This window comes from Thalassophryne amazonica, chromosome 2 (genome assembly GCF_902500255.1).
Source record: "Thalassophryne amazonica chromosome 2, fThaAma1.1, whole genome shotgun sequence".
NCBI lineage: Eukaryota > Metazoa > Chordata > Actinopteri > Batrachoidiformes > Batrachoididae > Thalassophryne > Thalassophryne amazonica.
In genome coordinates, this window is record NC_047104.1 from 36,039,532 (window position 1) to 36,061,283 (window position 21,752).

The following is a 21,752-nucleotide window of genomic DNA, read 5'->3' on the forward strand; positions in this document are numbered from 1 at the left end:
CCTTAGGCAGTATTATTAGACAGCATTGCTTAAATTTTCATTGTTACGCAGATGATACCCAGCTTTATCTATCCATGAAGCCAAAGGACACACACCAATTAGCTAATTCCCCCACAAATCTTAGAAACATGGTGTCTAACCAGATCCTTACTCTGGATGGCATTACCCTGACCTCTAGTAATACTGTGAGAAATCTTGGAGTCAATTTTGATCAGGATATGTCATTCAATGCGCATATTAAACAAATATGTCGGACTGCTTTTTTGCATTTGCGCAATATCTCTAAAATTAGAAAGGTCTTGTCTCAGAGTGATGCTGAAAAACTAATTCATGCATTTATTTCCTCTAGGCTGGACTATTGTAATTCATTATTATCAGGTTGTCCTAAAAGTTCCCTGAAAAGCCTTCAGTTAATTCAAAATGCTGCAGCTAGAGTACTGACGGGGACTAGAAGGAGAGAGCATATTTCACCCATATTGGCCTCTCTTCAATGGCTTCCTGTTAATTCTAGAATAGAATTTAAAATTCTTCTTCTTACTTATAAGGTTTTGAATAATCAGGTCCCATCTTATCTTAGGGACCTCATTGTACCATATTACCTCAATAGAGCGCTTCGCTCTCAGACTGCAGGCTTACTTGTAGTTCCTAGGGTTTTTAAGAGTAGAATGGGAGGCAGAGCCTTCAGCTTTCAGGCTCCTCTCCTCTGGAACCAGCTCCCAATTCGGATCAGGGAGACAGACACCCTCTCTACTTTTAAGATTAGGCTTAAAACTTTCCTTTTTGCTAACGCTTATAGTTAGGGCTGGATCAGGTGACCCTGAACCAGCCCTTAGTTATGCTGCTATAGACTTAGACTGCTGGGGGGTTCCCATGATGCACTGAGTGTTTCTTTCTCTTTTTGCTCTGTATGCACCACTCTGCATTTAATCATTAGTGATTGATCTCTGCTCCCCTCCACAGCATGTCTTTTTCCTGGTTCTCTCCCTCAGCCCCAACCAGTCCCAGCAGAAGACTGCCCCTCCCTGAGCCTGGTTCTGCTGGAGGTTTCTTCCTATTAAAAGGGAGTTTTTCCTTCCCACTGTCGCCAAGTGCTTGCTCACAGGGGGTCGTTTTGACCATTGGGGTTTTTCCATAATTATTGTATGGCTTTTGCCTTACAATATAAAGCGCCTTAGGGCAACTGTTTGTTGTGAGTTGGCGCTATATAAATAAAATTGATTTGATTTTGATTTGATTTTAAAGGAAGAGTATGCTAAGAGTGTGTTGGAGGTTAAGTGAGTGTCTGACAGGGTGATGAGTGTGAAGTTGAAAATTGAAGGGGTGATGATGAATGTCATCAGTGCATATGTCCCACAGGTAGGTTGTGAGATGAAGGAGAAAGAAGATTTCTGGAGTGTGTTAGATGAGGTGATGGAGAGTGTGCCCAAACATGAAAGAGTGGTGATAGGAGCAGACTTCAATGGACATGTTGGTGAAGGGAACAGAGGTGATGAGGAAGTAATGGGTAGATATGGTATCAAGGATAGGAATGGGGAAGGACAGATGGTAGTTGATTTTGCAAAAAGGATGGAAATGGATGTTGTGAATACCTACTTTAAGAAAAGGGAAGAGCACAGGGTAACATAAGAGTGGAGGAAGGTGCACACAGGTGGACTACATTCTTTATAGGAGATGCAAGCTAAAAGAAATCAGAGACTGTAAGATGGTGGCAGGAGAGAGTGTCGTTAGACAGCATAGGATGGTTGTTTGTAGGATGAATTTAGAGGTAAAGAAGAAGAAGAGAGTGAGAGCTCAACAAAGGATCAGATGGTGGAAGCTGAAGGAGGAAGACTGTTATGTGAAATTTAGCGAGCAGGTGAGAGAAGCACTGGTTGGAGGGGAAGCAATTTTGGACAACTGGAAAAGTACTGCAGATGTAGTGAGGGAGACAGCTAGGACAGTACTGGGTATGACATCTGGACAGTGGAAGGAAGACAAGGAGACTTGGTGGTGGAATGAAGAGGTCCAGGAAAGCATAAGGAGAAAGAGGTTGGCGAAAAAGTTTTGGGATAGTCGTAGAGATGAAGAAAGTAGACAGGAGTACAAGGAGATGCAGTGTAAGGCGAAAAGAGAAGTGGCAAAAGTGAAGGAAAAGGCATATTGCGAGCTGTACAAGAAGTTGAATAGTAAGGAAGGAGAAAAGGACTTGTGCCGATTGGCCAGACAAAGGGACACGAGCTGGAAAGGATGTGCAGCAGGTTAGGGTGGTAAAAGATGCACATGGTAATGTGCTGAGGAGTGTGTGCTGAGAAGGTGGGGGGAATATTTTGAAGAGCTGATGAATAAAGAAAATAAGCGAGAGAAAAGGCTGGATGATGTGGTGAGAGTAAATCAGAAAGTACAAGAGATTAGTAAGGAAGAAGTGAGGGCTGCTATGAAGAGGATGAAGAGTGGAAAGGCAGTTGGTCCAGACGACATTCCAGTGGAGGCATGGAAATGTCTAGGAGAGATAGCAGTAGAGTTTCTAACCAGATTGTTTAATAAAATCTTGGAAAATGAGAGGATGCCTGAAGAGTGGAGACGAAGTGTGCTGGTTCCTATTTTCAAGAACAAGGGTGGTGTGCAGAGCTGCAGTAACTACAGAGGCATAAAGTTGATCAGCCACAGCATGAAGTTATGGGAAAAGTAGTAGAAGGTAGGTTTAGAAAACAGGTGAAGATCTCTGAGCAGCAATATGGTTTCATGTTTGCTCTGAGAATACTGTTGGAGAAGTACAGAGAAGGCCAGAAAGAGTTACATTGTGTGTTTGTGGACTTAGAAAAAGCTTATGATAGGCTGCCAAGACAAGAGCTGTGGTATTGTATGACGAAGTCTGGAGTGGCAGAGAAGTATGTTAGGGTAGTGCAGGACATGTACAAGAATAGTGTGACAGCGGTGAGATGCGCAGTCGGAATGACAGACTGATTCAAGGTGGAGGTGGGATTACACCAAGGATCAGCTCTGAGTCCTTTCTTGTTTGCAGTGGTTATGGACAGGTTGACGGATGAGATCAGACAGGAATCCCCATGGACTATGATGTTTGCAGATGACATTGTGATCTGTAGTGAGAGTAGAGAGCAAGCTGAGTCTAGTCTGGAGAGGTGGAGATATGCTTTGGAGAGAACTGGAATGAAAGCCAGTAGAAGCAAGACTGAGTACATGTTTGAACATTAAACATCTTGTCTTTGTGGTGTATTCATTTGAATATAGGTTGAAGAGGATTTGCAAATCATTTTATTCTGTTTTTATTTAACTGACCATGTTGGATGAATGTCAATCTTTTTCTTAAAATAACTATATTTGCGTGTCTCTTTGTATCTCAACGTCAAAAAACTATCTAAGAGTAAGTACACATCTTTGTACATCCCACCTTCAAACACAGCCTCATTTGCCCATCCATGAATAATCTACTTAAGCTCCCAATTTTCCATAGGAATACAAAGTTCCTAGGGGCACTGTACCAGTTAATATGCCAACATGAATAAATGATAAAATTAAGTCACTGGCCATGTTTACATAACCATAACAATCAGATAACTGTTAGTAATCAGATAACTGTAGTAATATATTCTCTTGTGTTTACATTCACTTTAGTAATTTGATAACTGGAAAAACTGGGTTTACAGTTCATTAGCTGGATTCCTTTGGCAGTGGAGAAAGGGCTCCTAAAGACAAAGCAAAGACTGAAAAAAAAGATCTCTCTCTCTCTCTCTCTCTCAGAGAGGAGGTTCACGGAGTTGATGTCCTCGCGCCTGAAATATGACGTCATGGTTTCAGGAAACGCCATCCATTTTCTTCTGCTTCATCCGAGGTCGGGTTGCGGGGACAGCAGCTCAAGCAAAGCCGCCCAGACCTCCCGATCCACACACACCTCCCCTAGGTCCTCCGGGGGAACCCCGAGGCGTTCCCAAGCCAGCTGTGAGACGTAGTCCCTCCGGCGTGTCCTGGGTCCTCCCCGGGGCCCCCTCCCGATGGGACGTGCCCAGAACACCTCTCCAACGAGGCATCCAGGGGCATCCGAAAAAGATGCCTGAGCCACCTCAGCTGGCTCCTTTCAACGTGGAGGAGCAGCGGCTTGACTCTGAGCTCCTCCCGAATGACCGAGCTCCTCACCCTATCTCTAAGGGAGCGCCCAGCCACCCTGCGGAGGAAACTCATCTCGGCCGCTTGTACTTGCGATCTTGTTCTTTCGGTCATGAGCCAGATCTCATAACCATAGGTGAGGGTCGGAACGTAGATCGATCAGTAAATCGAGAGCTTTGCCCCCCTGCTCAGCTCTCTCTTCACCACAACGGTCTGATACAGCGACCGCATCACTGCAGATGCTGCACCGATCCATCTGTCGATCTCACGCTCCATCCGTCCCTCTGTTGTGAACAAGACCCCGAGATACTTAAAGTCCTCCACTTGAGGCAAGGACACTCCACCGACCTGAAGAGGGCAAAGCACCTTTTTCTGGTCGAGAACCATGGCCTCGGATTTGGACGTGCTGATTTTCATCCTGGATGCTTCACACTCGGCTGCAAACTGCTCCAGTGCACGCTGAAGGTCCTGATTTGACGAAGCCAACAGTGTTGTGTGGGCCGCTGAAGAGGAGGTACTGCTGGCCCACCACCACCAGAGGGCACCCTGCCTGGAGTGCGGGCTCCAGGCACCAGAGGGCGCTGCCGCCTCACAGGAGCAGCCGGGGTGACAGCTGACACTCATCACCTATGACAGCTGTCACCACTCATCTGATCTGCATCGGTATATCAGCAAGACGTCATCTCCACCTCTTTGCCGAGATATCGTTCTACCGAGGAGGTAACGAACTCAGCCGTTGTGTTGTCTTTCAGACAGTGACTTTGTTGCTTGTGTTTTAACAGTGGTTGGTGAGTACTTGCAGCTGGAGACAGTACTGAACCCTTTTTTTGATAAGTACTCACATTTTCCTGACAAGAGGTGGTTTTTTCACCATCCGTGTTGCTGGGTGCAAACGCACCCACATCTAACTGTTTTTGTTCTTCGCCAGCAGTACCAGATCCGACAAGCGGAGGCAGTGGCCACCTGGGAGTTCGGGACTTGGCGGCTCCAGTATCCCCGGGGTTCGGTGGCGGAGGAGATCGTGTGGTTCCGGTTCTGCTTTGGACAGACGTCTTCTATCTTCGAGCCTGCCCACATGACACCTTTGTGAATTGACTTTATTATTTTCTATTGTGATCTGTCGTGCTTGTTGTGCTTATTTCACAACAGTAAAAGTGCTATTTGACTTCCTCCATTGTCCGTTCATTTGCGCCCCCTGTTGTGGGTCCGTGTTCCAACACTTTCACAACAAACAGAACCACATCGTCCGCAAAGACAGCAGAGACAAGATTCTGTGGTTCCCAAACCGGACCCCGTACTCCCGGAGCACCCCCACAGGGTGCCTCGAGGGACACGGTTGAATGCCTTCTCCAGATCCACAAAACACATGTGGACTGGTTGGGCGAACTCCCATGAACCCTCGAGCACCCGATGGAGGGTGTGGAGCTGGTCCAGTGTGCCGCGACCAGGACGAAAACCACACTGCTCCTCCTGAATCTGAGGTTCGACTATCGGTCGAATTCTCCTCTCCAGTACTCTGGAATAGACCTTACCGGGGAGGCTGAGGAGTGTGATCCCCCTGTAGTTGGAACACACCCTCCAGTCCCCCTTCTTAAACAGAGAGACCACCACCCCGGTCTGCCAATCCAGAGGCACTGTCCCCGACCGCCACGTGATGTTGCACAGACGTGTCAACCAAGACAGTCCCACAACATCCAGAGACTTAAGGTACTCCGGACGGATTTCTTCCACCCCAGGAGCCTTGCCACCGAGGAGCTTTCTGACCACCTCGGTGACTTTGACCTGGGTGATGGATGAGTCCGCCTCTGAGTACCCAGTCTCTGCTTCCTCTTCAGAAGACGTGATGATGGGATTGAGGAGATCCTCGAAGTATTCCTTCCACCGCCTGACAACATCCCCAGTCAGTGTCAACAGCTCCCCACCCGCAGTGTAGACAGCCGTGCTTCCCGATCACCCACCTCCAGGTCTCACTGTCACAGCCCACGTGGGCGTTGAAGTCCCCCAGGAGAACAATGGAGTCCCCAGTCAGGTCTCCAAGAAGGTTGGCCCGTAGGCCGCGACAACAGTGAGAGACCTGTCCCCAACCCGAAGGCGTAGGGAAGCGAACCTCTCGTTCACCGGGGTGAACTCCAACACATGGTGACTGAGCTGGGGAGCAATGAGCAATGCTACCCTCGCCCGCCGCCTCTCCCCGTGGGCAAGGCCAGAAAAGTGGAGCGCCCAGCCCCTCTCCAGTCGTTGGGTACCAGAGCCAAGCTGTGCGTGGAGGTGAGCCCGACTATCTCTAGTCGGTACCTCTCAACCTCCCTCACAAGCTCAGGCTCCTTAAAAAAGTTAAAAGTTGAGCCTGAGCTCAGGAAACTCTGCTCAACTTTAATATATATTTGAAATTTGGTGTTTAAAACACTGTAACAACACACAGGGCCGTTCAAGGACACTTGGGCGTCCTGTCATTTTTTTTTTTTTTTTTTTTGGACACACAACAAACTCTCTGAACTTTCTGATGAAGGATGTTAGGAGGCGGGACGAGACAGTAGTCCATCCTGCTGTATGTCTGGAAATGTGAGTGACAATTGCTTTTACACATGCACAGATGTAAAACTACAAAATAAATCTGATTAATGGTTTACATGTACCAAAGAAAAAACTATTGGGGGGAAAATCCAGGTGTGTTAATCTTATTTCTCATATTTAGCTAACCATCGTTATTGCATAAAGCATAGTGGATTTTGCTGTTTACATGACCATTTAATAATCAGATTACAGGGAATAATCAGATAGCAACCAAATTTTTGTGTGCATGTAAACGTGGCCACTGATTTGTGACTGGTAGTTTGATATGATGATGGCGATGATGACGAGACTGATTCTGGAGTTTTTTGTTGGCAATGCAGAAATGTTCAGAACTGGACCTTTCTGTTGACCTTTTCAGCCCTTTAGCCTCATCATTCCTATATTTATCTCAACACTTCCTACAATTGTTAAAAAACTGTAACATACAATGTACCACATGTTGGACCACTTTGGATCACTGAAGTGCATGAAGTCATTCTGGCTGAATCTCTTCACTCTCGGCTTTACTTGCTGCTGCTCGGCCCACTCTACCTGTAGAAATAGCAAGAACACAGAGTCAGTCCAGTTCACTTTACACCAGTCAGACTGTCCATACACATGATATACAGGATACAATGCAAAACAAAAAGAATTTCTAACATCAGCTCCACATCTGGAACAACATCCGAATCTGTAATGGTGTTCATTAATGTAAGAACACTTTTATTACCGTATCAAACGTACCCGTCCTACACCACCACATTACGGAGCGCGCTTCAGAGGGTGAATTCAAAAACTGCAGCTAACATGAAACACAGGTTACCGTTTTAAATTAATAAACAAAGAGAGACGAGCATGTGCTCAGCACTCACATAGCTATGGGTGTGACATCTCAGAACCATACGAGTGCGGGTTCTAACCCTGAAATTAAAGCACTCACTTCAACACAGGAGCACCAATGACCACAACTCTGGAGGCTGAAATGTGAAAGCCTCGCATGGTCATGATGAGAATAGCTTCAGCTGCTGCACTTGGACATTCTGAAATGTTTAGTGCGAATCTGCAAATACAAATGTTTAGATAGGTAAACTTGTAGAATAATTCATGCCTTAACATTTTTTACTTTCACCTGGATTGTCCTGTTTTCACATGTCCTGGATCAAGACTAAGATCAAGTCTTTTAATGACCTCCTGGACTTGGGTATTTATATGTGGTAAAAGTTTTGAACTTGAAGAGACACACTTATCTCAGTAGTGACATTCATGTCTCTGTTTCCTTGGCTGTAGAGATTGACGGATGCCTGGGAAGAGTCCTGAGGTCGCTGGATTGAAGTGTTTGGAGATGTCGACATTTTTGCATGTGAACTATGGTCTGTGTGTTTAGGGTCCTGGTGCTTCCTGACGGAGTGTATGGTTGTGACACCTGGATGCTAACCAGTGACCTGAGATTAGGTCGGATGTCTTTGGTACGAGGTCTCCTCACACAGTCACTGGGTACAAATGCAATGACTTTGTGTCAAAAGAACAGTAACTTCAGGAGATGACTTGTACACTATATGTGCTGTGAAGGCCTGTCAGCTATGATATTCTGGCCATGTGGTGCAATTTCTGGGCATGATCCAACACATAAGCTTTTCAGTGTTGAAGACCCCAGTGACTGGAAAAGATCAATGTGACACCCACTATTCACCAAGCTGCACCAGATAGACGGCTCCTTTCAGGACATGGGATGGACCAGTTGTCTGCTTGGGTGGTTGTGATATATATGTAAAATTTAGTTGGGATTTTTAGGCAGGTCATCAGAGAATATTTGAATTCTCTCTGTCAGTAAGGATCTGTAGCTCCTTGAGAACTGAATATATTCAACCAAGGGCACTCCTGCAAAAGATGTGCATTCCTGACTAGGTATCCTTTATCCACCTTGGGTCCTGAATGGCAACCACCCAGGTAGACAACAGGTGTATCCCCACATTTCAAAACTTGAAGAAATGTGGATATCTCCTTGGCCTTTTCCAGCCTCAAATCAGAAAAAAGTTGTGACATTTATGGAAAACGTAAAAAGAAACCATTCCTCACCAACAGAGGCACCATTGTTGCATGAATCTGTGATCAGGTAACTCACCATTTGATGACAGATCTGACTGAAATATGAGGTACGCAAGGATGAGACAGCATTGGAATAAGAGATTCAGCACCCAATGTCCAACTTGTCTGATTTTTAACATTTTTACTGCGGCTCTGTGTCTTCAGATCTCACCTTGGAATCCATATGAATGAAGGTGTGGGGGCCCTGAACAGCAAAAGCAGCTCTGCGAACCACTCTGCTCTGGTGGAAATGGTAGTGATCCTCCAGGGTTCCAATCTGGCCAAAGACATCCAACAGCAATATAAAGACAAGATGCTAATTTCCAAATGGTTGTTATACATATGAGCAGTAGTTATTAGAGCAGGTACCAAGATGCAAGATGCAACAATCAGAGTCTCTGTGTGGAAGCGGCCTAAATTCCAGTCATGTCACTCAGGTGACACTTACGCATTCAAATTTTAACCAAGATACTGTATGTGATTTTTTCATGTTTGTTTGAACAGTAGGGCTGCCACAACTAGTCGACTAGTCATGAAAACATCGACTATTGAAACTGTTGACAACTAATTTAGTAGTCGACGAGTCGTTTATTTTACTTAAGTCTTTGTTTTTCTCTCAATTCCTAGTTTTAGGCAGTGAGCCGTCCTGTCGTCATTTGAACATTCAAACTTGGATAAGACAGCCAATTAAAACAGTGGCCGTCTTTTTCAAAGCTGTCTAAAATGTGCAGTTTACCGGAGGAGCTGTCGGTGTGTGTGTGTGCGCACGCAGTCAACTGGCTGCAGACTGCAAGGGAGGGAGATTCCTGAATGGAGGCACGAAATGTTACATTCTGATGAGAACCATCAGTGCAGCGAGCACGGAGCAGAGAGAGAGGATTTTAACCAGAGTGAACATGTAAAAAAACAAAAACCAAACCAAACCGTGGAGTTTCCTTTACTTGCCTTTCCACTTTCTCTACTGGTGTTTTTCTGATGGCACCGACCTGTTCACACCATGTGTGCATCGTATACTGAATTTATGAGATGAAATAAATGGTCAAATATCCTTAAACATCCTCAAAAAATGAGAATATACGAGAATATACTCGTATAAATGAACTGAGCAAAAATTACGCATACATGGGTTAAAAAACTATGCTTCTGCTATGGAGAAGCTGTGCAGTGATGTTCAGAGGCACAGATCACATAAAGCAGGTGAGAACTCTGAACTTTAACAGCTGTTATTTTCCAAAGGTATTTATTTGTTCAATCTTAAGCTTAATGTAGTGTTCAAGCACAAAACGTGACTGATGAGGAGAAAAAAATGACTTCATCACACTAAAATGAACTGGAGTCAGAATAAAAATACAAGCTGCTTTTTGTTATTTTTCAAAAATTATTATAAGGTGCAGCTATATGTTTTATTAATTTCAAAGTGAGTTACCTCTTATTTTATTCTGATTTATTTATGCAAAAATATATGGAGAGCCAAATCAGCCTGCATTGTTCTGTTCAGTTTATATCAAAGTTTGCCTGCACATGTTTGTGTATTTTTTCCTTCTTTATAAGAGTTTGGTGTTTGCATTTGCTCCACAAAGTTTTAAAACACAATAAAATGTTCACTTTTCTTTATAGCAGTTCTGTATTTTCAGAAATGCAACAGAAACAACCACAAATCAGAAAAGTTGGGACTATATGTAAAATGAAGATAAAAATAAAAATGTTGCACTATTCCCAGTTTCTCCACTCACAGAAGTCAAAAGTTCTTCCAGAGTTGTGTCTTGGTGGCTTCCCTCACTCGTCTCCTTCCAGCATGGACATTTAGTTTTTGAGAAATGCCTACCTGACACAGATTTACTATAAAGTAGCATACTGTTTGTATTTCTGAATGATTGATGTAAATGAAGTCTAAGAAATAGTCACTGATTTGGAAATGTTCATGTTTTCATCCCCTGACTTTTCTCGGAAAACGCTGCAGGCCTTAATTTAGGAAATTATGTATGATTTGACTAGTTGACTAATCGCAAAAATAATCGTTGACTAGTCGACTATCAAAATAGTCATTTGTGGCAGCCCTATTGAACACCAACAGAGGAGATACAGATGTTCTTTGATTCTTGCTTATCCATTTGTCTGAGGGCAAGTTATCTAAATCAGTGGTGGAATAAATTTGACTGCATTTCACAGAGATGGTCAATGGATCAGCATTACAAGATGGTGGTCTGTTAGAAAAGTATCGGACCTTTTTATTTTTTTCAAAAACCATATGGATTTGAATCACGTGTGATTGAATCAGCCAAGCTTGAACCTTCGTGCGCATGCGTGAGTTTTTTCACGCCTGTCGGTTGCGTCATTCGCCTGTGAGCAGGCTTTGTGTGAGCACTGGTCCACCCTCTCGTCGTTTTTTTATTGCGAATAAATGTCTGAACGATTTGGAGCTTTGCTGCATCAATTTTTTTCCAGAAACTGTGAGAGACCTCCAGGTGGACACCGTTCAGAAAATTAATATGGCTTTCAGGGATGATTTTATGGGGATTACACAGATTAAGGAGTGATCCAGATGGTTTAAAGACCGCCCACAGCTGGTGAGAGCACGCTGCGCTCTGAGCGCCCATCGACAGGCTCAAACCCCGCTGAAACAACCAGATCATTTCCAACGTGAAGGCTTTGTTGATCCGGGACGTCGTCTGACTTTCACAAAAAGGCAGAAGGCGTGGACATCAGCACTTTTTCGGCACATTCCACTGTTACAGGAGTTTTTTTCATGGAAAGAAAAGCGGAGGGACGCGCCACCGTGCCGTTCATGACGTGGCACAAAACCACCTCCGTGTTAGTCTCACAGGACGGCTTTGAGATGGCTTTCAGACGGCTGTCGGTGGGTTTTCAGTCGTGTGACTATCCGAGAAATTGTGGATGAGCCTGGACATGCCAGAACATGTCCTGTGAGGCTTCATCACGGCGTTGCTTTGCGTCATGCGGCTCCACCGCGACGCGTGGAACTCCTCCGCACGTCTGTCTCAATGTGCCGAAAAACTGCTGATGTCCACGTCTTCTGCAATTCCTGTGCTAGTCAGATGACATACCGGATCAAGACAGCGTCCAGTTTAGAAATGAACGGCACATTCCACTGTTACAGGAGTTTTTGTCATGGAAAGAGGAGTGGAGTTCCGCGCATCGCGGTGGAGCTGCATGGCGCAAAGCAACACTGTGATGAAGCCTCACAGGACATGTTGGGGCATGTCCAGCTCATGCTCAATTTCTCGGATAATCACACGACTGAAAAGCAACCGGAAGCTGCCTGAAAGCCATCTCAAAGCCGTCCTGTGAGACCAACACAGAGGTGGTTTTGTGCCGCGTCATGAACGGCACGGTGGCGCGTCCCTCCACTTTTCTTTCCATGAAAAAAAAATCCTGTAACAGTGGAATGTGCCGAAAAAGTGCTGATGTCCATGCCTTCTGCCTTTTTGTGAAAGTCAGACAACGTCCCGGATCAACAAAGCCTTCACGTTGGAAATGATCTGGTTGTTTCAGCGGGGTTTGAGCATGTCGATCAGCGCTCAGAGCGTGGCATGCTCTCAGCAGCTGTGGGCGGTCATTAACCGTCTGGATCACTCCTTAATCTGTGTAATCCACATAAAATTGTCCCTGAAAGCCATATTAATTTTCCGAACGGTGTCCACCTGCAGGTCTCTCACAGTTTCTGGAAAAAAATTGATGCAGCAAAGCTCCAAATCGTTCAGACATTTATTCACAATAAAAAAAGGACGAGAGGGTGGACCAGTGCTCACTCAAAGCCTGCTCACAGGCGAATGACGCAACCGACAGGCGTGAAAAAACTCATGCATGCGCACGAAGGTTCAAGCTTGGCTGATTCAATCACATGTGATTCAAATCCATATGGTTTTTGAAAAAAATAAAAAGGTCCGATACTTTTCTAACAGACCTCGTATATATATATATATATATATATATATATATATATATATATATGTACAGGTATGCACATAACTGGTACTCATGGTGCTGGTGCGTGATAAAATAAATTATGCGCAGCCAAAAACACAAGGGAAGCACTTCATAGGAGGAAAGCAATGACAGATTGTAGGAAAAGTGTTTCCCTTTGTGTGCTTTCTGCTGTGCATCAATGATTTTTAGCACACACGAGCATTTTGAGTACCAGTTATGTGCACCCCAGTGTGTGTGTATATATATATATATATATATATATATGAAGATATATATGTATATATATAACTATATATATATATATATATATATATATATATATATATATATATATATATATATATATATATATATATATATATATATATATATATGACGTCTGTGAGAAAACTATCCGACCTTTTTATTTTTGTAAAAAACTATATGGATTTGAATCATGTGCGCTTGCATCAGCCAAGCTTGAACCTTCTTGCGCAAGCGTGAGTTTTTTCACGCCTGTCGGTTGCGTCATTCACCTGTGGGCAGGCTTTGAGTGAGCACTGGTCCACTCCCCTCGTCGAATTTTCATTGTCAGGGAAATGGCTGATCGATTGGAGCAGCGCTGAATCAAATTTTTCCAGAAACTGTGAGAGACAGCCAGGTGGAAACCATTCGGAAGATTCAGACGGCTTTCGGTGAGGATACTCTGGGCGTCACACAGATTAAGGAGCATTACAACCGGATTAAAGATGGCCCACAGCGGCGGAGGGCGAGCCGCGCTCTGAGCGGCCATCGACAGGCTGAAACGACCAGATCATTTCCAAAGTGAAGGCTGTGTTGATCCGGGACATCGTCTGACTACCAGAGAAATTGCAGAAGAGGTGTACATCAGCACTTTTGCGGCACATTCCACTGTTACACGAGATTTTGTAATGAAAAACGTGCGGAGGAATTCGATGCGGAGGAAAATTTGATTCAGCGCTGCTCCAATTGCTCAGCCATTTCCCTGACAATGAAAATCCAACGAGGGGGGTGGACCAGTGTTCACTCAAAGCCTGCCCACAGGCAAATGACGCAACAGACAGGCATGAAAAACTCACGCATTTTCACGAACATTCAAGCTTGGCTGATGCAAGCGCACGATTCAAATCCATATAGTTTTTAAAAAAAATAAAAAGGTTGGATAGTTTTCTAACAGACCTTGTGTGTGTGTGTGTATATATATATATATATATATATATATATATATATATATATATATATATATATATATATATATATAGTGAACTATAAGTGAAGAAGTGAACTATAACCTGTACATGGGAGGCTGGGCAGGCCATGTGCAGGCAATAACACTGAATGCAATGGAGCAGAAGGGATAAAGTCAGAACATCTAACTAGTGGATCAATAACACTGCTAAAAATGTCTTATATTTGTGGACAGCACACACAGACAAACTGTGGATTTGAGTTTTAAGTAGAGTTGACGATACAGATTTTTGGGGGGACCAATACTGATATTAGGAAGTTAAAAAAAAATGTGATATGCTTTATCATTGTAAACAATGGTGTCTGAACTGTGCAATGACACCATCTCCAACAGCCAAAGTGTTTATCTGTATTGTTTATTAAATAAAAAAAATCATAATTGGCACAAATACGTAATACTGATATGTTCATAAAAGACTCATATTGGCCGATATTACTGGCCAACCGATATATTGGTCAGGATCCAATTTTAAGATGATTTACACAATAGAAGCTGCCAGGGAACATGGCCAGTCACCATATTTCCATTCTAGCCATCTACAGAATACCCACTGCCATCATCTCAGTTTGGATGATGGGGGAACAGCACTACACCGGTGGAGCTAAGCTATGTGCTCGCCTGGGTGCCCTTCTAGTTGAGAAATATGTCTGAAATACGAGTTATGCAAAGTAGCGCATGGATCCATATCTACATTATCCTCAGATTTTAATGGCCACTATGATGACCACAGTTCATAGAAACTGGAAGCATAATTTACTTAGAGCATTTTTCAACATAAGGCATCCAATCCAATTTAATAACTGTTATGCTCATGTACCAATGAACAAATTCCAAAACTAAAAGCCTCAAATCTATATTATAATAGCCAAGTGGCCTCTGTGTGCGAGCATGCAATGTGTGCGTGTGTGCATGCATGTGTATGGCTTTGATCATGCAGAAACCAGGCTGACATTTGCCGTTTGGCATACTTATGTATTTTGGTTCAAGGATGAATTCTGCGAAAATGGAAAGTTCATAAGGCTAATATTTTTGGAGAAATTAGCAATTTTAGCTCACCAGTAAACAATGGACATTGTGCTGCAATGCAGCATGGGAGTTCAGGGTTTTTGGGGTTTTAAATGTTGTTATTGTGGTTCATGTTAGTTCAACAGTGTTAGGGTTATTTATTTATTGTGTTTTGTAGTTCAGTTGGTTTGGTCAGTTTAGTTAAGTGTCATGTCGTTACCATGAGTGAAAACAGTAATGCTTTTGATGCCTTCTGCCACCATCTGTTTGCACATGTGTAAAAATTAAAAGCACCTGCTTGCAGCAGAATGAAGAAAAAACAAAAAGCTCTGGATGCGTGTGACTGGGGACAGCTGACATTTACAGTTTGGTATGCTTATATATTTTGGGTCAAGTATGAACTGTGCCAAAATGGAAAGTTGATAGGACTAATATTTTTAAAAATTTTAGCTAACCAGTAATCAATTGATATTGTCCTGCAATGCACCATGGGAGTTCAGGGTTTTGGGGCTCTTGTTATTATTATTATTATTATTATTTTATTATTGCTTCTATTTTTTGTCATTATATTTTTAAATGGACCACAATGGAAACAAAATCCTTCAAAAATACTTAAAAGACTATATAATGTGAAATCTTGATTCAGAATCTGGATCTGGATAAAGATCACCTCCAAAATTCAGTGGAGTCTTCCATGCCCTATTATCTACCTGTGGTGAAAATTTGTTGAGAATCCATGAAGTAGTTTTAAGTACTACTTCAAAGCATATATAAAGGAAAATCTTGATCCAGAATCTGGATCCGGATGAAGATCACCTTCAAAATTCAGTGGCGTCTTCCATGCCCTAATATCTCTCTGTGGTGGAAATTTGGTGAGAATCCGTTAAGTAGTTTTGATGTAATCTGTAAAAGACTATACAAAGTGAACTTGATCCAGAATCTGGATTCAGATCTGGATCACCTCCAAAATTTCATGGAGTCTTCCACAGCCTAATATGCATCTGTGGTGAAAATGTGGTGAGAATCCATAAAGTATTTTTAACGTAATCCTTCAAAGCCTATATAATGTGAATCTTGATCCAGAATCCAGATCTGGATCTGGGTCACCTCCAAAATTTAAAGCAGATTTCCATGGCCTAATATGTATCGGTGATGAAAATGTTGTCAAAATCTGTGAAGCAGTTTTGAAGTAATCCTTCAAAGTGTATATAAAGGCAAATCTTGATCCAGAATCAGGATCTGGATCCAGATCACCTCCAAAATTCAGTGGAGTCTCCCATGCCCTAATATCTATCTGTGCTGCAAATTTGGTGAGAATCCATAACATAGTTTTGACGCAATCCTTGACAGCCTATATAACGTGAAATCTTTATCCAGAATCCTGATTTGGATCTGGATTACCTCCAAAATTTAATGGAGTCTTCAATGGCCTAATAATTATCTGTGTTGAAACTTTCATCAAAATCCATCAAGTCGTTCTGACTTAATCCTTCAAAGCGTACACAACGTGAAATCTTGATCCAGAATCCTGATACAGATCTGTATCACCTCCAAAATTTAAAAGAGTCTTCCATGGCCTAATACTGTATGTATCTGGGTAGAAAATTTTGTCAAATCTGTGAAGTAGTTTTGATGTAATCCTTCAAAACATATATAAAGTGAAATCTTCATCTAGAATCTGGACACAATACCCAATCTAAGGGCACCCTAAATGCGAATCTAATCTGTGTGTAATCTATGTACAAATCAGGGCGACTCACATCGTAACAGCTCGTATGAGTGAACCACGCAAACACTGCGCCGATGGGCAGGAGTGCAGGATCCTGGTGCGACGGTTCATGCACGCAGGAACACAGTGCCAGCAGCTGTGTGATGTGGTCACACATCGTGCAACTGCTGTGAAGAAACAATAAAAAAAAAAAAAATACATGCTGTAACAGTTCCTTGCACATGGGAACACAGCAGCTTTCCACAACAGCTTTTCACAGCAGCTGCGTGATGTGGTTACATATCGTGCAGCTGCTGTGAAAATAAAAAAAAATAAAAATTACATTGCCACCCACAGGAATCGAACCCACACTTTCAATAAGCTCTGACTGCCAGTCAGAAACTTCACCATTGAATTACCATCGCTGTCCTGTAAAAGGTGTGGGGAACTGCTTGATATCAGGAAGGACATGGACATATTTAAAAAACACACACCATATAAAAACACCGTACTGTATTGAATCCCTCTTATCAAGCAGGCAAACAGGTGTGATCCGTCTGTTCCATTGTAGATGACCCATGGTCACGTACAATCATGAAATGACATGAATGAAAAGCAGTGTGCTCTTACATCCACATCTGCTGTTGGCGTATGCAGCCGGCCCCATGTGTCCTGCATGACGCGCGTCTTGTGGACGGTGCGCTGCAGGACAGCCTTCCCCAGCTGTGACATTCTGGACGTCCCCAGCCGTGACATCCAGATCCACAGCTCCGCACAGCTGCTCCTGTCGGCAGCCACACATCCTGTAAGTTCAGCGCATTGTGGAATCACCGGCCTCGGAGGATGTTAATTCAGTTGTTTAATTTTGTAGAAAAAAAGCAGATCACAGACATGACACAAAACTAAAGTCATTTCAAATGACAACTTTCTGGCTTTAAGAAACACTAAAAGAAATCAGGAAAAAAAATTGTGGCAGTCAGTAACGGTTACTTTTTTAGACCAAGCAGAGGGAAAAAAATATGGAATCACTCAATTCTGAGGAAAAAATTATGGAATCATGATAATCAAAAGAATGCTCCAACACATCACTAGTATTTTGTTGCACCACCTCTGGCTTTTATAACAGTTTGCAGTCTCTGAGGCATGGACTTAATGAGTGACAAACAGAACTCTTCATCAATCTGGCTCCAACTTTCTCTGATTGCTGTTGCCAGATCAGCTTTGCAGGTTGGAGCCTTGTCATGGACCATTTTCTTCAACTTCCACCAAAGATTTTCAATTGGACTAAGATCCGGACTATTTGCAGGCCATGACATTGACCCTATGTGTTTTTTTTGCAAGGAATGTTTTCACAGTTTTTGCTCTTTGGCAAGATGCATTATCATCTTGAAAAATGATTTCATCATCCCCAAACATCCTTTCAATTGATGGGATAAGAAAAGTGTCCAAAATATCAACATAAACTTGTGTATTTATTGATGATGTAATGACAGCCATCTCCCCAGTGCCTTTACCTGACATGCAGCCCCATATCATCAATGACTGTGGAAATTTACATGTTCTCTTCAGGCAGTCATCTTTATAAATCTCATTGGAACGGCACCAAACAAAAGTTCCAGCATCATCACCTTGCCCAGTGCAGATTCAAGATTCATCACTGAATATGACTTTCATCCAGTCATCCACAGTCCACGATTGCTTTTCCTTAGCCCATTGTAACCTTGTTTTTTCTGTTTAGGTGTTAATGATGGCTTTCTTTTAGCTTTTCTGTATGTAAATCCCATTTCCTTAAGGCGGTTTCTTACAGTTCGGTCAAAGACGCTGACTCCAGTTTCTGTTGTGTGGGCCGCCTGAAGAGGAGGTACTGCTGGCCAACGCCAGAGGGCGCCCTGCCTGTTGTCGGGTTTCAGGCACCAGAGGGCGCAGTCACCACAGGAGTCACCAGGAACCAGGAGCTAACAGCTGTCAGTAATCATCATCATTCATCACCACCATCCATAAAAGCCTGGGAGAGACATCAGAACTCTGCTGAGTTATCAGCTTACCACGCAGGTAAACATTCTCAGCCATTCTGTGCCGTACGCACACGTTTTTGCAGCAGAGCTTTTTGCAGTCGTAACCTTTTTGTACACTTGCAGCTTGTAGCCGAGTTTGTGGAAGTTGGACGGAGTTGGCGTACCCACTCCTCACTCCTGACTTGATTAAGTGTTACATAAGTCACTGCACGTACTCTGAGTTCCTGTGTTTGGAGGTGGAGGTTTTTCCCTCAGGAAGGAACTGTATTTTTACTGACTGTTTGCTGGATGTACACACACCCACCATTAACCTGTGTCTGTTCCTGCCAGCAGTACCGGATCTTACAGCTGGAAGCAGAGGCCACCTGGGGACTCAGGACTTGGTGGTTTCGACATACTGCAGGTCTCTGTTGGTGGTGGAACCTTGTGGGTCCCGGCTCTTCTCTGGATAGGCGTCTCCTACCCTCGGGCCTGCCCACACGTCACCTTTTTGTAACTGTGATTGACTGACTAGAAGCAGTATTTGACCTGCAATAAATTGTATTTATTGGCATATCTATTGACCGTTCATTTACGCCCCCCTAGTGTGGGTCCATGCATTACACTTTCCCCAACAGTTTCCTCCCATTCGTTCCTCATTTGTTTTGATGTGCATTTTCGATTTTTGAGACATATTGCTTTAAGTTTTCTGTCTTGACACTTTGATGTCTTCCTTGGTCTACCAGTATGTTTGCCTTTAACAACCTTCCCATGTTGTTTGTATTTGCTCCAGAGTTTAGACACAGCTGACTGTGAACAACCAACATCTTTTGCAACATTGCGTGATGATTTACCCTCTTTTAAGAGTTTGATAATCCTCTCATTTGCTTCAATTGACATCTCTTGTGTTGGAGCCATGATTCATGTCAGTCCACTTGGTGCAACAGCTCTCCAAGGTGTGATCACTCCTTTTTAGATGCAGACTAATGAGCAGATCTGATTTGATGCAGGTGTTAGTTTTGGGGATGAAAATTTACAGGGTGATTCCATAATTTATTCCTCAGAATTGAGTGAGTCGATACTTTTTTCCCTCTGCTTGGTCTAAAAAAGTAACCGTTAGTGACTGCCACAATTTTTTTCCTGATTTCTTATAGTGTTTCTTAAAGCCAGAAAGTTGGCATTTGAAATTACTTTAGTTTTGTGTCATGTCTGTGATCTGCTTTTTTTCTACAAAATTAAACAACTGAATGAACATCCTCCGAGGCCGGTGATTCCATAATTATTGCCATGGGTTGTATATATATACATACACTCAACAAAAATATAAACGCAACACTTTTGGTTTTGCTCCCATTTTGTATGAGATGAACTCAAAGATCTAAAACTTTTTCCACATACACAATATCACCATTTCCCTCAAATATTGTTCACAAACCAGTCTAAATCTGTGATAGTGAGCACTTCTCCTTTGCTGAGATAATCCATCCCACCTCACAGGTGTGCCATACCAAGATGCTGATTAGACACCATGATTAGTGCACAGGTGTGCCTTAGACTGTCCACAATAAAAGGCCACTCTGAAAGGTGCAGTTTTGTTTTATTGGGGCGGGGGGGGGGGGAGGGGATACCAGTCAGTATCTGGTGTGACCACCATTTGCCTCATGCAGTGCAACACATCTCCTTCGCATAGAGTTGATCAGGTTGTCAATTGTGGCCTGTGGAATGTTGGTCCACTCCTCTTCAATGGCTGTTGCGAAGTTGCTGGATATTGGCAGGAACTGGTACACGCTGTCGTATACGCCGGTCCAGAGCATCCCAAACATGCTCAATGGGTGACATGTCCGGTGAGTATGCCGGCCACGCAAGAACTGGGACATTTTCAGCTTCCAAGAATTGTGTACAGATCCTTGCAACATGGGGCCGTGCATTATCCTGCTGCAACATGAGGTGATGTTCTTGGATGTATGGCACAACAATGGGCCTCAGGATCTCGTCACGGTATCTCTGTGCATTCAAAATGCCATCAATAAAATGCACCTGTGTTCTTCGTCCATAACAGACGCCTGCCCATACCATAACCCCACCGCCACCATGGGCCACTCGATCCACAACATTGACATCAGAAAACCGCTCACCCACACGATGCCACACACCCTGTCTGCCATCTGCCCTGGACAGTGTGAACCGGGATTCATCCGTGAAGAGAACACCTCTCCAACGTGCCAAACGCCAGCGAATGTAAGCATTTGCCCACTCAAGTCGGTTACGACGACGAACTGAAGTCAGGTCGAGACCCCGATGAGGACGACGAGCATGCAGATGAGCTTCCGTGAGACAGTTTCTGACAGTTTCTGCAGAAATTCTTTGGTTATGAAAACCGATTGTTTCAGCAGCTGTCCGAGTGGCTGGTCTCAGATGATCTTGGAGGTGAACATGCTGGATGTGGAGGTCCTGGGCTGGTGTGGTTACACGTGGTCTGTGGTTGTGAGGCTGGTTGGATGTACTGCCAAATTCTATGAAACGCCTTTGGAGACGGCTTATGGTAGAGAAATGAACGTTCAATACACGAGCAACAGCTCTGGTTGACATTCCTGCTGTCAGCATGCCAATTGCACGCTCCCTCAAATCTTGCGACATCTGTGGCATTGTGCTGTGTGATAAAACTGCACCTTTCAGAGTGGCCTTTTATTGTGGGCAGTCTAAGGCACACCTGTGCACTAATCATGGTGTCTAATCAGCATCTTGATATGGCACACCTGTGAGGTGGGATGGATTATCTCAGCAAAGGAGAAGTGCTCACTATCACAGATTTAGACTGGTTTGTGAACAATATTTGAGGGAAATGGTGATATTGTGTATGTGGAAAAAGTTTTAGATCTTTGAGTTCATCTCATACAAAATGGGAGCAAAACCAAAAGTGTTGCATTTATATTTTTGTTGAGTGTATATGTAGTGAGGTAAATAAGTATTTGATTCAATTCAATTCAATTTAATTTATTTTCATTCTTACTGAGGGAAGGAAGTTGTTTGCCAAAATCTTGCGATACATGACCCCATCCATCCTCCCTCCAGTACGTTGCATTTGTCCTGTCACCTCTGCAGAACAGCA

The 21,752-nt window shown here is 43.4% G+C and overlaps 1 protein-coding gene across 1 annotated transcript in view; it reads right to left on the bottom strand.

Annotated features, from left to right (window-relative positions):
* The window catches only part of pcsk6 (proprotein convertase subtilisin/kexin type 6), a 281,648-nt gene that overhangs the window by 241,005 nt on the left and 18,891 nt on the right, over window positions 1–21,752 (bottom strand). Inside the window, 2 exon segments of the mRNA XM_034162733.1 lie at window positions 7,102–7,206; window positions 8,912–9,016. Coding sequence (XP_034018624.1) covers window positions 7,102–7,206; window positions 8,912–9,016 — 210 coding nt within the window.